The 14,705-nt window shown below is 33.1% G+C and overlaps 2 protein-coding genes across 2 annotated transcripts; both read left to right on the forward strand.

The window, feature by feature from the left end:
* Window positions 1-357: 357 nt before the first annotated feature.
* LOC121772110 (protein trichome birefringence-like 19) lies at window positions 358-2,877 on the forward strand. The gene is made up of 3 exons (XM_042169091.1): window positions 358-908; window positions 1,200-1,798; window positions 2,517-2,877. Exons 1-3 carry the CDS (start codon window positions 465-467, stop codon window positions 2,686-2,688), a joined length of 1,215 nt encoding a protein of 404 aa, XP_042025025.1. The 5' UTR covers window positions 358-464; the 3' UTR covers window positions 2,689-2,877.
* A 2,401-nt stretch (window positions 2,878-5,278) lies between these two features.
* LOC121771808 (protein trichome birefringence-like 19) lies at window positions 5,279-8,367 on the forward strand. Its single transcript, XM_042168694.1, has 2 exons — window positions 5,279-5,871; window positions 7,472-8,367. The coding sequence occupies exons 1-2, from the start codon at window positions 5,383-5,385 to the stop codon at window positions 8,240-8,242; spliced, it is 1,260 nt and encodes a 419-aa protein (XP_042024628.1). The 5' UTR covers window positions 5,279-5,382; the 3' UTR covers window positions 8,243-8,367.
* Window positions 8,368-14,705: the final 6,338 nt, after the last annotated feature.

Consider the following 14,705-nt stretch of genomic DNA (forward strand, 5'->3'; position numbering starts at 1 on the left):
AAAAAATCATAAAATATTTAACTGATGGAGTATTTGATTAATGTGAATCCTAATAACAGAGACCCAAATGTGATGGGCTTCAAAAGCCCAATAGTAGTAACACAGAATGTTGGGCCGAAACGTGATTCCTTTGATCAGTCGTAAATCATAATATTTTGGGCCTTCATATTATTATACAGTTAAAACATGATAAACTTAGCTCATATTTTAATTTGACGTCGTGGGAGATCTTAATCTGATTTGGATTAACTTTGTCCACCAATTACAAGACTTCCTGGATCATTTCATTACTACTACTAATTTTGAAAATGTAGACACGCCTCACCGTGTGCGTGTGTATTTAGTCAGATTAATAATACACTTGACTTTCATCATTCCGTGAATCTCTCTCATATTTAATTAATAGATAGAATAGACAGGTGTATTTAAGTGTGAAAAGTTGTGAATTTTAATTTAGCGTGAAGATGATGAATCCATTTGGAAAAACCCAAATGCGAAAAAAATCACAGAAGCTCGCTCCAATAATCGTAGCAGCCTTATTAACACTCCTCCTAACAATCCATTTATACCTCTCCTTCATCGGAGGAGCCACCCCAACATTCGTTTCCCGGGCTAACTACAAACGAGGGGCCGAATGCGACCTGTTTGCGGGCGAATGGGTGCGGAATCCGGAGGGCCCGTACTATACCAACGAGACGTGCGATGCAATTCAGGAGCATCAGAATTGCATGAAATTCGGGCGGCCCGATACGGACTACCTCAAATGGAGGTGGAAGCCCGACGCCTGCGACCTTCCCCTTTTCCAGCCCCATCTCTTTCTGCAAATGGTAAAGGGAAAATCATTAGCGTTTATCGGTGATTCTGTTGCTATAAATCACATGCAGTCCTTGATTTGCCTCTTGTCTAAGGTAATACTACTAAAACTCCATCTCTATCTCTCTCTTCTCTTTAGTTTACAAATTAATTAGGTGTACTACATAACTTGTTTCTATTCGGTGACCAATATGAACTCCCATTTAGTTAGCATTAGTGTTAATCTTTTTTATTCTATTAATTACTACTCCACTAGTTTGTTTAAAGGAACAATTTACTCTTTTTTACTGTAAGATTTAATAGTCTGAATAATAATTAGATATTTTTCATTCAATTCATAGTATTCTAATGGTAGTAACTAAGAATTTGATATATGTATACAAGAGGTTGCACGTCCCGTAGAGTCCGCGGATCCATTGTATTCAAAAATATTGTATCAATACAAAGAGCACGACTTCAACATCACTATTTTCTGGACGCCGTTTCTGGTCAAGACCGGAACCATAGACCCCTCCCACGGCCGCCCGTTCGATCTATACCTCGACGAGTTCGACGACACGTGGTCCAACCAAATCGCACATTTCGACTACCTCATAATCTCCGCCGGCCCCTGGTTCTTCCGCCCGAGCTACTTCCACCTCAACCGCCGCCTCCACGGCTGCCTCTACTGTCCCGAGCCTGACTCCAACATCACGCACCTCGCGCCGGCCTTCGCCTACCGCCACGCCTTCCGCACGGCGTTCCGCGCCATCCACGCCGCCGCCGGATACAGAGGCGTGACGTTCGTGCGGACCTACGCGCCGTCGCATTTCGAGGGCGGCGCGTGGGACAATGGCGGGGACTGCGTGCGGAAGACGCCGTTTACGAGGAACCAGACGACACTCGCGGAGGGCGCGTCGGAGTTTCATACGATACAGTTGGAGGAGCAGGAAATTGCAAGAAGAGCAGGGAGGCTAACTGGAGGGAAGTTTGTTCTATTTGATACCACCATGCCTAGGGATGTCAATCGGGTCGGCCCATCGGGTTTCGGGCCGGCCCTACTCGGGTTGCGGGTCAATCGGGTGCGGGCTAATCGGGTTGTGAATTTTTTCGGGTTGTAAAAGTTCAACCCTAACCCTAAAAGCTCGGGTTTCGGGCTAGCCCGGCGGGTTAATCGGGTTGCTACCGATAAGATTTACATGCAATCAATCCAATAAATAACAATGAAAATTAGTTATATTCATAAAATGTAAAATATTTAATTATGATACATTTGAGATATATGGTCAAACTCAATCATAAACATGATCAAATACTAATATTTGAGATATTTCGAGAAATTTTAATGCATGTTGTAGAAATTTTTTTTTTTTTAAGTGAATTTGAAGTTTTTAATTTATTTATCAATTATTATATTAATAAAAATTCAATATATAATTTGTATATTTAATATAAAATTGAAAGTTATTTTTTTAGTTATCTATATTATAAAATTAATCAATAAAATGTCGAATTATAAGTAAAAAATAGAATAATAGAAATTTTATCGGGTTTTCGGGCCAGCCCATCGGGTTTTCGGGTCTAGCCCTAACGGGTCGCGGGTTAATCGGGTGCGGGCTAATCGGGTTTTAATTTTATCGGGCTAGAAATTTCCAGCCCTAACCCTATAAATTTAGCGGGCTATTCGGGTCAGCCCACGGGTTACGGGCTACATTGACATCCCTAACCATGCCCATGTGGCTGAGGCCGGATGGGCATCCTAGTAAATATGGCCATTTGCCAGGGGCAAATGTGGTATTGCGTAATGACTGCGTGCATTGGTGTTTGCCTGGCCCCATTGATGCTTGGAGTGATTTTTTGCAGGAATTGTTGAGGCGAGAAATTCAACACAATTAATATTTTACTAATTGTTTTTATTTTAATAGGAAATTCTTGTGTAATATTATCATTATCATTACATTCATTCATTGATGATAATGTTGATGAAAATACTGCCCCACTTTTTGGTGTGTATGCTTTTCAAATTTTTGTAGTTTATGAAGTGGGTGTATTTTTAATGAAATGATGTTGACATCTATCAGAGAATTCAAATTTCATTGTAGTAGAAAACTTTATCATAATTCTACTCATCAATGGTTGAAGTGCTTTTAGAGCATCCCCAACTGTGCTCTTACCAGCGGTACGGTTGTGGGCCCGACCCCATTTTTTCTGTCTGCTCTCTGGCAAGAGCACAACACCCACAGTTAATTTAAAATTCAATTAAACAAAAACATTTCCATGATACTAAAATTCATTAAAAAACCACAATAAATATTACAAATTACAAATAAAATAAAAAAGACATAATTAAAATCCTAAAAATTAAAAATTACATAATTAAAATACTAAAAATTAAAAATTACATAATTAAACTCCTAAAAATTAAAAATTAAAAATTACATAATTAAACTCCACCAAACCATTCGGGGTTCCAACCGTGAGAGAGAGGGTGGTCATCGCCTTGGCCGGACATTGTTATATTATAAGGTATGAGAGAATGAAGATGAAAATGGATATGGGAGAGTGAAGATGAGAATGGATATTGGAGAATGAAGATGAGAATTGTGTAGTTTTATGTGAATTTTTGGGTGTGAAAGTGGAGGTATTTATAGATGAAAGTGTGTATTTTGGGGGGGGGGAAATTAAAAAGGTGTAAAAAACGGTAATAAACGGATATATTTTTTTTGGGAAGTGATTTTTTTTTTTAATTTTTATCGGTTTTTTTTAATTAAAAATTGATTTTAAATAAAAAAAAACATTTAAAGGCAACGGCTATGCCGTTGCCCAATCGTCCAACGCCACGTGTCCTGCTCGCTGGCGCCATTGGCGGACACAAGTGTAGCTAACAAGGGGCTTAAGCCCTCCCTAAAACCATTTTTTGGGAGCTTTTCTTTTATAAAAATTTTATATTTGTCCAAATTAAATATAAATTTCTATGTAAAGCCCCTATTAATAATCTAAAAATATACTTTTAAGAAATATGTAGTAAACATAGCCCCTATCAATATGATTTTCTGCGTCCACAACTGGCTGCCGCGTCAACGGCGCGAGCGCAGCGACGACGAGACACCACCGTGTCAGCGGCGCGGACGGACGCCGGCTCTTCCGCCACCCTTGTGGATGCTCTTAGATCTTAAATCTTTTAACACTTAATTTCCTCGTTACTTCAGATATGGTTATTTGTTTTGTAGATCTAACTATATTTATAATCTTTTGGATCCTTGTATTATTTTTTGTTCTTCTTATAACTTATTCGTATCTCCGAATTTCTTATATAAAAAGAGGCTGCAATGAAGCCTAATATAGATCTAATCTTTACATCGTTACATAAATAATAAGCAAAACAACTTAATTTGATTATCTAATCGAAAGATTCGAAATGCATATAGTAGTAGTATTTTTAAATTGTGCAAAATAACTTAATTTGATTCTCTATACGAAATATTCGAGTTGCATATTTTTTATATTGAGTGGCATGTGGCAGTGGTAGTGCCTCATCACTACTGATTTTTTTATTTAAAAAAAGCAAACTTTATCTTTTTTCTTGTTCGTCCTTTTCAGTCAACTCGTAATTAATTGTAAGATTGGGTGAGGATACATTGTAACATCTGAGTTATGAGATTAGAGCAAAATTATTTCGTCCTTGTACAGTTGTGAAATTATTTCTATTAACAATTTAATGAATGTTTTTCTTTTTATATTTCTGAAAACTTAAGATGTGAATTGACTTTGCCCTCCAGTTATGAAGTAGCTAGGCGTTAATCTACCTAACCTTCCTCGAACCTTCCATTAATTTACCCCACAATTATTTACTGGAGCATTCAGTTTCAAATTGTCGTGCAAACCTATAAAGATATCGTGTTTATTTAAATATTTAATTATACAAACACATATGATCTAGGGGTGTGCATTCGGGTTTCGGTTCGGTTTTGGCACAGAAAAACTGAATTTAGTTCTAAATCCTAACCGAATCGAACCCGAAAAATCGAAACTAAAAAATTGAAAATCGAACTTAAAAAAACCAAAAAACCCGAAAAAATAAATATAATATTAACATATAGTATATGTGTAATTTATTTTATATATACTAATAGAATATTTATATATAATATAAAATTAATAATACATATAATATATATTATATTATATAGTAGAATATATTAAAAGAATATATATATATATTTATATATTATATATAATATAATATATTAAATTAATAGAATATATATATATATATATATATATATATAATTCGGTTTTTTTCTTCGCCGGAACCGAAAAATTGAAATTTTTGTATTTTCAAAATCGAAACGAACCGTATTTCAAAATTTCGGTTTAGTTCGGTTCGGATATTCGATTTCCGTTTTTTTGCTCACCCCTACGTGACCCACCGCATTCATCGCAATATCTAATAGTATATTTATTAGTGCTGGGTTATATAATTACACTTCATCATTTACGCGTCGTGGATCTGGCTTGCTCGGATTATTCAGTAGAAATATTGAAATAAAAGAGTAAGATTGGCGAAACCAAGCCAGTGTGACACTCATCATGATTGGGAAGTCCCAAATGCGAAAAAAAGCAGTAAAGGCTGCTCCAATCGCAGCTCTACTAACACTCCTCCTCACAATCCTCTTGTACACCACCAAAGGCTCCTCCACCACTTCAACTACCACCACCACCACCACCACCAGCTCCAACCAGAAATTATCCCTAACACTCCCCTCACGCGCCGCCACCGATAATTTAATCAAATCTGCCGCGGAATGCGATTTATTTACGGGCCAATGGGTGCGGAATCCGGAGGGCCCGTACTACACCAACGAGACCTGCAATAGAATCCAGGAGCACCAGAACTGCATGAAGTTCGGGCGGCCCGACATCGAATACCTCAGGTGGAAGTGGAAGCCCGACGGCTGCGACCTTCCCCTCTTCCGCCCCGATCTCTTTCTCGAATTGGTCAGGGGAAAGTCGTTAGCCTTTGTTGGCGATTCCGTCGCTAGGAATCATATGCAGTCCTTGCTTTGCCTCTTGTCTAAGGTAACTCTTTGATTTACGAATATCGTTTTAATCTCATCTGAAATTGCCTAATTATACTCTTGTATTCGCCTAAAACTGCTACAGAATTACCTTATCCTCGCAAAATACATTGAATTTATAAAATTATTGCGTTACCCCTTTTATGAACTAAAACGATCTAGAAAAAGACCTTTGTGTTTTCAAAATCTGAAAGTTGTGGAACAAAATCTAATCCGTCCACTTTCTGATCTAGTGGTTCAAATTCAATCTCAGGTAGTATTCGTAGATCTATTATTTGACTGGTATGTATGTGTCCGGGGCAAAATGTTATCACATGCCAAGTGGTCGATAACAAGTCTAAATTGGGTAGTCTGAATGAATCAAACCAAGAAACACATCATTAATATACAATTGTTTTGATGCTGCTGTCGGCAAGCACGTTACTCAGATTTTGTTTATACTACTCCCTCCCCCTGAAAATTTGTCCCAACTTTCCTTTTTCGTCCGTCCCTCAAAATTTGTCCCATTTCACTTTTACCACTTTTGGTAGTGGACCCTACATTCCACTAATTCATTCCTACTCACATTTTATTATAAAACTAATATATAAAAGTCAAGCCCACATTTCACTAACTTTTTCAACCCACTTTTTATTACATTTCTTAAAACTCGTGCCCGATCAAACTGGGACGAATTTTGGTGGACGGAGGTAGTATCTTTTATAGTGAGAGAGAGAAACATCACCCCTATAAAAAATGAGACAAACAATTTGTTCAAGATACCACGCAACTAAGCATGACCTGTATAATCATTTATTTTCTACCCAACCTACACGTTTTTTGTCTAAATTATTCCTAGTGGCTACAGTCTGTTGACAACTAAGAATTTGAATTATTTGTGAATTTGATTCTCAAGACCGGCCGACAGTCGTCCTTCAAATGAAGATTACTGAAAAGTGATGGGAAAGTAGACTTTTTCTTTTTGTTTTTTGTGGAAGATGGATAGTGTGTGGAGAAATGGGGAGATCGATAGAGTATAGATAGAGGATCATCATACATGTTTACACAAAATAAAATAAAATAAAAATTATAGTACTAAAATATCTTTCATCAATTATGTTTAAACATAATATTCTATAGTCATGATGATAAAAACTTCTGTATAATAAATTTTTTAGTGTGTAGGATCCTTGGCATGCGGATAATAATTGGTAGTGGGAGTGTACAAGATTTAAGCGTAATTGAAAAGCATGAATCATGACAAATCAACTCTTATTTGAAATTCTCAATATACAATTCATTTATAGCAATAATAGAAAAGAAAATAGAAAAAAAAAAATAATACGACCACTTGTGTAGTGTAGAAGTGGTGCTAATTCGGTGTTTAATCTGTACCGTGTCAACAGGGAATTATTAAAGTTTAGAGTAGGGGCCGCTGCCCTCACTTATTGAGCAATCAAACCTATTTACATTTTGTTATTTTATATTTTTATTATTAGCATTCTTGGTTCTTTCTTTTTTAGCATTTACATTTTCGTATTTCAATTCAATTTTAGAACATAAATCACCCAATTTTGTTAATAGTTCAAAATCAGTAAGAGTCCGATATATCGATATTTTAGGTCGCACGTCCCGAAGAGACGGCAGAGCCATCGGGAAAACAAATATGGTTCCGATACAAAGAGTACGACTTCACCATTTGCCTTTTCTGGGCGCCGTATCTAGTCAAGACCGGATCCCTCGACACCTCCACGGGCCGCCCGTTCGACCTATACCTCGACGAGGTCGACGAGACCTGGTCGAGCCAGGTCGCGCAGTTCAACTTCGTCGTCATCTCGGCGGGCCACTGGTTCTTCCGCCCGACCTACTTCCACTTCAACCGCACCCGCACCGGCTGCGTCTACTGCCCGGAGCCGTACGAGGACATCGAGCACCTCCTCCCGTCCTTCATCTACCGCCACGCCTTCCATACAGCGTTCAACGCCATCAACAGCGCCCCGGGATACAACGGGGTGACGTTTGTGCGGACGCTCTCGCCCTCGCATTTCGAGGGTGGGACGTTCGATAACCACGGGAATTGTCTGCGGATGAGCCCGGTGAAGAGGGACGAGGCGGAGCTGGAGGAGAGGGAGGCGGAGTTTCATAAGATACAGCTGGAGGAGCTGGAAATTGCACGGAAAGCAGGGGGGGTAAATGGAGGGAGGTTTGAGCTGTTTGATGCCACCTTGTCTCTGTTGCTGAGGCCGGATGGCCATCCGAGTAAATATGGGAGTCCGCCAGGGGTAAAATTGGTAATGCGGTATGACTGCGTGCATTGGTGTTTGCCTGGACCCATTGATGCTTGGAATGATTTTTTGCAAGAATTGCTCAGGAGAGAAATTCAAGACAAGTAAAAATTTACTGCTACTACTATTTGTTTGTTTTTTTTGAGTGACGAAAATGACTGGAATTATATACTGTAGTAGTTAATTTTGGACTATTAATCTTGAATTATGATAAGATTGTCTGTGTTTATGTACTGATACGAAGTGAATCAAGTTAGGAACTTCTTTTATTTTAGTTTATAGATAAGCAGACTCAAAAGACTCAAAACTTAGAACTTGAAAAAGTTGAAATAACGAGAGAAAGAAAAAACGAAAAAGGCACCAAAACCGATATGCATATACCAATTGAAAAGAAAAGGGGATTTCAATAGTATTCATCTGCTTTATTAGCAAATAAAGCAGATGAATTTCTGTATCATTAATAATATCATTCGCTTTTTCTTGGTGAAACATATAATCATTGAACTTGGTAAAATGAAATGGTTGAATAATTGAAAAATGAGATTTAAGCTTTGATGCTTAGACTCAACTAATCTTAATTGACTAGTCTTGCAAGTAATGCGACACAGCTCTAATTTTAAACCATATCATATATACATAGCAATAATTTATCAGTACAATTACTTATATATATGGTATATATAAAGAAACAATTTATAAGTTATCCGAGAAAAAAAGTGTCTACTAACTTATACCATACACAGACTTTTCTATTAACAGACATCATCCAAAAATACTACTACTACTCTACAGTACTATTCATAAATTAAAGTAGATGCCTTCTTTGGTGATAATATAATTAAATAATGATAATGGTAAAAGAATGAATTGGTGAATATTCATAAGTTGGGCCGAAATTAAATGGGTCAGTTTGTTTTGTGGGCTATTCTTCTAAATTGAATAGGCATCTTAAGCCCAACAAGAACGGATATAACTTATTGATATAGATTAGAAACGAAATGTCGTGTTGTGTCAGTGAGATTTAATTTAATTTGGGAAATAAATGTCAGTGGATAGTTCGTTTAATTAGAGTTTGGAAATCAATATTTTCATCGACCTTTGAAATTAATAGGAGTGGATTACATAGGTTTTACTTTACTTAGGTTACTGCTTGGATTTGGAATATTGATTCGATAACATGGCTTTTTAAATATAGTTAAGTTAGCTAGTAAATTGATAATAGTTGATTCAGAAATTGAATTGATACGAAATGAAATTTCATTAATTAAGTTTGTACTAATTAGTATCGATGTGATGTTCTATCTTTCAAGATTAAACTAGTTAGTTGATAAGATAGCCTTTTAAATTTTAATTGACATTTGAGTATTGATTGAAGGGATTTTCATTCATAATTTGGTCGCGCAAATTTTATAATTAGTTGACAATGACATTTATTTTTGTAATTGTACGTTGCCGACTAAGATTTTATATAATGAGCATTATTAACATTACTAATTCTACGACTTACATAAAAATTGAAGTTTATTTTATTCAATTTTTATAATCTGCAAAATGAATAATATAAAAAATACATATTTTAACGTTAGAATTAAACTAAATATGTAAAATAAAATCACTATTGACATAGTCTAAATAAGAAAAACACTAAATAATACTCACATAAATATGTTATATAACATTTTTTTTAAAACTTATTAAACTACTACTATATTCTTATGGTACCAATTCGAATTATACGATTACAATTTTTTTAATTATGTACCTTATGATTTTTGTATAATATCACATCTTGTCATCTTGATATACCATTTGTCGTCCCATAATAGTAGTCCTAGTAGTTGAACACTAAATTTAATATTTAGGAGAAAGATCTACATCATCGTTATTGATTTGCATGATTGAAAAATGCCTTTGTAATTTTAAAATAATTATATACATTATGAAGTTGTGTTTTAGTCCTCGCGGCGTCGTCAGAAAAAAAGGGGATGAAAAACAAGTCGTAATGTTTTTCATGTGAATTTTTATTTTTTCTTATTGTAAAGGAATTCTATATTGCAAACTCCATAACCTTTATTTGTTTTTCAAATTTACGAGACTAATTATATGAAATTTACAACATTACCAACGGGAAATTCTGTCCCAGGAACTCTGATAGGCATTTTTTTGTGTGTGTGATAATTTATTTGAAGAACGTGCCCACAATACACAAACTATACTTTAATTTTGGTTGTAGCTAATTATTTTTGTCAAAAGATATTATTTTTGTTAAAATTGGCTTAAGTCTAAAATTTATTACTTACTCATTAATATAATAAATCGTTTTGTGTACCATTATTTTACCAATGATTTAGTATTACTGCTGAAAATTAGAAATACTAAAATATTGGTTTTATATTTGAGAATTTTATTATTAAAATCCTATTTTAAAAGAGATATAGTAAGACCACGGCACACCATTTAAGAAAAAAAAATATATTTAGATGCGAATTTGTAGCTAGTGGAGTTAATCGTGTTAACAAGTATATGGAGTCAACTGTTATTTGTTACTAGTTTTAACCCACGTGCGATGCACGACAAAATATTTTTTTATCATACGATTTTAAACTGTTAATTGATTAATTAAAATGAAAAACAATGATGAATCACAAATATTTTATAAGTGTATGATGTATTTCCCAAATATAATTATAATTTACAAATTTACATAAATCACAAAAGTCCTAATTACTTTCTAATAAATTTGTGTACGATAAATTTATTCAAAACTAATAAATTAAACTATATTTTCACTTTGTCACCAATGGTTAATTATCATATTAATAAAGTAATGTCATGTGTTGATTTATTTGCCAATTTTTACTGAATTTGTTAATATCTAATTGTTTACATATATAATTAATTTTGTTTTATGTAGTGTAGATATTGGATTATTATAAATTAAGATCGGTGTTTTACTATATGATTTAATTATCCACAAATCAAGATAATTTAATTGATTTAAAATGGAAGGTAATCTAATTATTTCCCCATATCACCAAATTTAAATGACACAGTAAAACCTTTCACTCACTCCACTTAATCAAACATATTTTTAGACCTTCAATTATACATTTTTAATTTAATATAATTTTTTAAAATTAAATGGCAATCTTGTAAATTTCACCAAAACTCCCATTTTCTATGTTATACAATTTAAAATGTAAATATATTAGTTCTAACTAATTTCGTGATTGTTTGATTATGAAACAATTCAAAATATAGAGATGATATCACGTTCTTATTCAATCATCAACATTTTTAATTATATTAATCCACGAATTTATGTTGAATGCATTGTACTACAGTACTAATTTGATAAGATTTATTTTAAAATGTACATTTCAATTAATTTATTATTTGATGCATGATTATTTTACATGTATATATTGAGTTAATTTATTTTATTTTGGAGTAGTACTTATGTACCCATTTAAAATAGTCTAGCTTTTATCAATGATATTATACTAAAAAAGCAAGTAATTTTGTTTTCCTCACGAATACAAAATTGTAACTTCATTATTTAAATAATAATGCACAAGATCAAGTTTTGATTCCGAAAACAAATTGGTAGTATTGCAAGTTTTAAAATTGGACAATAGCTTTTCAAACCTCAAAACGGTTTTAAAATTGTATTTTGAATTATAAACGCGCCGACGCAGAATAATATTATCACAAAATTGTGTGTAATCTTTTTTGTATTCTATATCCATTTAAATTAGTACTATACTTTATCACAGTCGAGCTTCATTACATTGCAATATAGTGACCCTAATACACTAAAAACCCAAACTTTGAAACTTAAATCCTAAACCCTTAACGTTAAAATATAATCATCTGACCAACAAATGAGCCAAATATAAAAAAAAATCTCCCTCCGTCCCAGTTCAATTTTACTTTGTTAATCACTTTAAAACAAATTTTAATAATAGAAAAAAATAAAAAGAATATCATAACTTCATGTTAAACAATATGAAGAGTATTGGAAAATATGGAGGGAGTGAAAAACGTGATGAAAAAAAAATATGTGAGTGGATAAATTACCAAATGTCATATATTTATAGTCCAAAAAATAGAAGATAACTCCTCAAAACTTTTTCACTTCTTCACCTATTATTAAAAAATTTAAACCTTTTAATTTCCCAAAAATTAAAAACTAAGCGTTACGTAAATGTTATCAAATTCTGGAAAATGAATGACAATAATTTCCGCCATTGTATTTCTATGAAATGAGTAACGAATAAATGTATAATAAATTTTGGAAAATGAAATGGAAGGCAATTGAAGCAATAATCTCAAAATTTACTTTACAACCTTTCGGTTAATCTGCATACTCATACAACAAAAGGTCGTTATTTCTCATACTTATAAATACCAATCAATGGCAATATTAAATGTCCGTAAATATAATTATGGATTTTATATAATTGTATAAAATACTTCAACACCAATGTAGAGACTTTAATATCATGGGGATATTGAAACCTCAATCAAAATTCAGTACAAAATAATCATAGAATGTGTATTGTTTGTCTAACCGAGATATACAAACCAAGTAGTCACAGTTACATTGAAATTTATACATATTATGTAGCTTTTGATATTAATGACTTTATACTTAAAAATCAAGTCATTCAAGTAATTATTCTATAATTATTTTTCAAATTATAACTGAATCCATGAATACAACGTTGTAATCTATAATCAAATTTTAAAGAATTATTTCGTTTCTAAATTTGAAACCTAACAACAATTTGAATTCGATAATTATAGGGATAGTTCCATAATCATAAGAATAGATTGTAACTGATTTATATCTATCATCATCTACAACAAAATATACGAAATAGTATAGTCAAAATACGAAAATATCATGGCATTACAATTTTATACTATAGTATAAATTTATTTCTAAATTTATTAGCTATTTCAAAATTGTATTATCCTAATTAAATCCTTAAATTATGACACTCTTCTAATGAAATAAAAGAAACATAAGCCGCCTGCAATCTCCATCTTCTCTTTATACACTCTTCCAATGAAATGTCCCTCTTCTCTTTATACAATCTTCTAATGAAATAAAAATACATAAGCTGCCTACAATATCCCTCTTCTCATCTTTTACTCACCATTCAAATCTTCTGGAGGAGTGTTTGTCGTTGTTCTCTATAGATTTCTTTCTTTCACTTACCTTTTTCTCTTTCATCCTCCTCTTCTTCTGTACAGTATCATGAGGGAACAAAAATATTGACATTGGAATGAGATGCCATGAAAAAAATTACGTTAGTAAATAGTGTAACTCCAAATATGGAGTTGCATTGCTCAAAAACCCATCGGCTACAGCATTAATCATTTTTGTTGCTGAAGTTTTGATTGGAAGAAGCTGTTTTTCAAATGAGTATTTATAGAGATTTGCTTTGTTTCTACTGACTCTAAGTATTTCTGTATTAATTAGGTAATATGAAAAGATGAGTCTCTTCGCTTCAACAAATGACCGTTCTTATTTCTATGTTAATTAGCATTGATAGTATAATGAAGATTGTAGACTGAAAACCGTCTACTCTCTTCTAGTGTTACAATATTTATAATAATAATTATAATAGCATTGATTGTAGAATGAAGATTGCAAAATTAAAACCGTTTGATTCCTTCTATTGGTAAATTTTTTTATGTTATTTTATTGTAATATTCATAAGAAAAGTTAGCATTTTAACGCACCCCTAATACAGTATTATTATAAAGTTAAAAAGTTATTTTTAGCAAAATAACTTTATGTAAATGAACAAAAATAATTACTACAAATAAACGAACTAAAATAATTACTATTAGACAATATTTTATTTAAAGATATGGAAAAATAGTAAAAGAAAATATACTATATACCTCTTTTAGCAAAATATATATAATAAATATTCTAGCACAAATTATAAACGTAATTAGCAAAATATATAATAAATTATAGCACAAATTATTCAACATAATTAGCATTCTAAAGTTATTATATACTGTGAATATAATGAATTATTGTTGGGCCTAAATAAAATAAGATAAAATGAGAAATGAGAGCAAAAGAGGAAAAGCCCTACATAGCCGGCACATTCGACTCCCACCATCTTGTACAGTCACACGACTCTCAGTCTATTTCAGCCGCCGCCTAGAGTTTAGGTCGATGTGCAGTGTATCCAGTTGTCGATAGCCACGTTGTACTGAATGCTCCACGTTTGAGGCAGCAACGCCACCATATGAGAATCACAGCCGACGACACTCTTTTTTCCACCATGGTCATGACACTTTTGATTAATAGAATTGAAATTTATAGAAAGATCTTGTTAGCATTATTCTCTATTGACTCTTAGTGAGCCCAATATAATTTATTAGGCTAAATTAAATCAACAATAAATTTGCTCACAAATATTTGACGTGAAAAACGGTTAGAATTGGATCCAAATGCTAAGAATATGGAACGCCTTCATAGGTTGGTTTTCTTAATAGTAAATGGTTGATGCTCTATATTACTCCGTTTTATCGTATTAAA

The sequence above is a fragment of the Salvia splendens genome, chromosome 16 (assembly GCF_004379255.2).
Source record: "Salvia splendens isolate huo1 chromosome 16, SspV2, whole genome shotgun sequence".
Classification (NCBI taxonomy): Eukaryota; Viridiplantae; Streptophyta; class Magnoliopsida; order Lamiales; family Lamiaceae; genus Salvia; species Salvia splendens.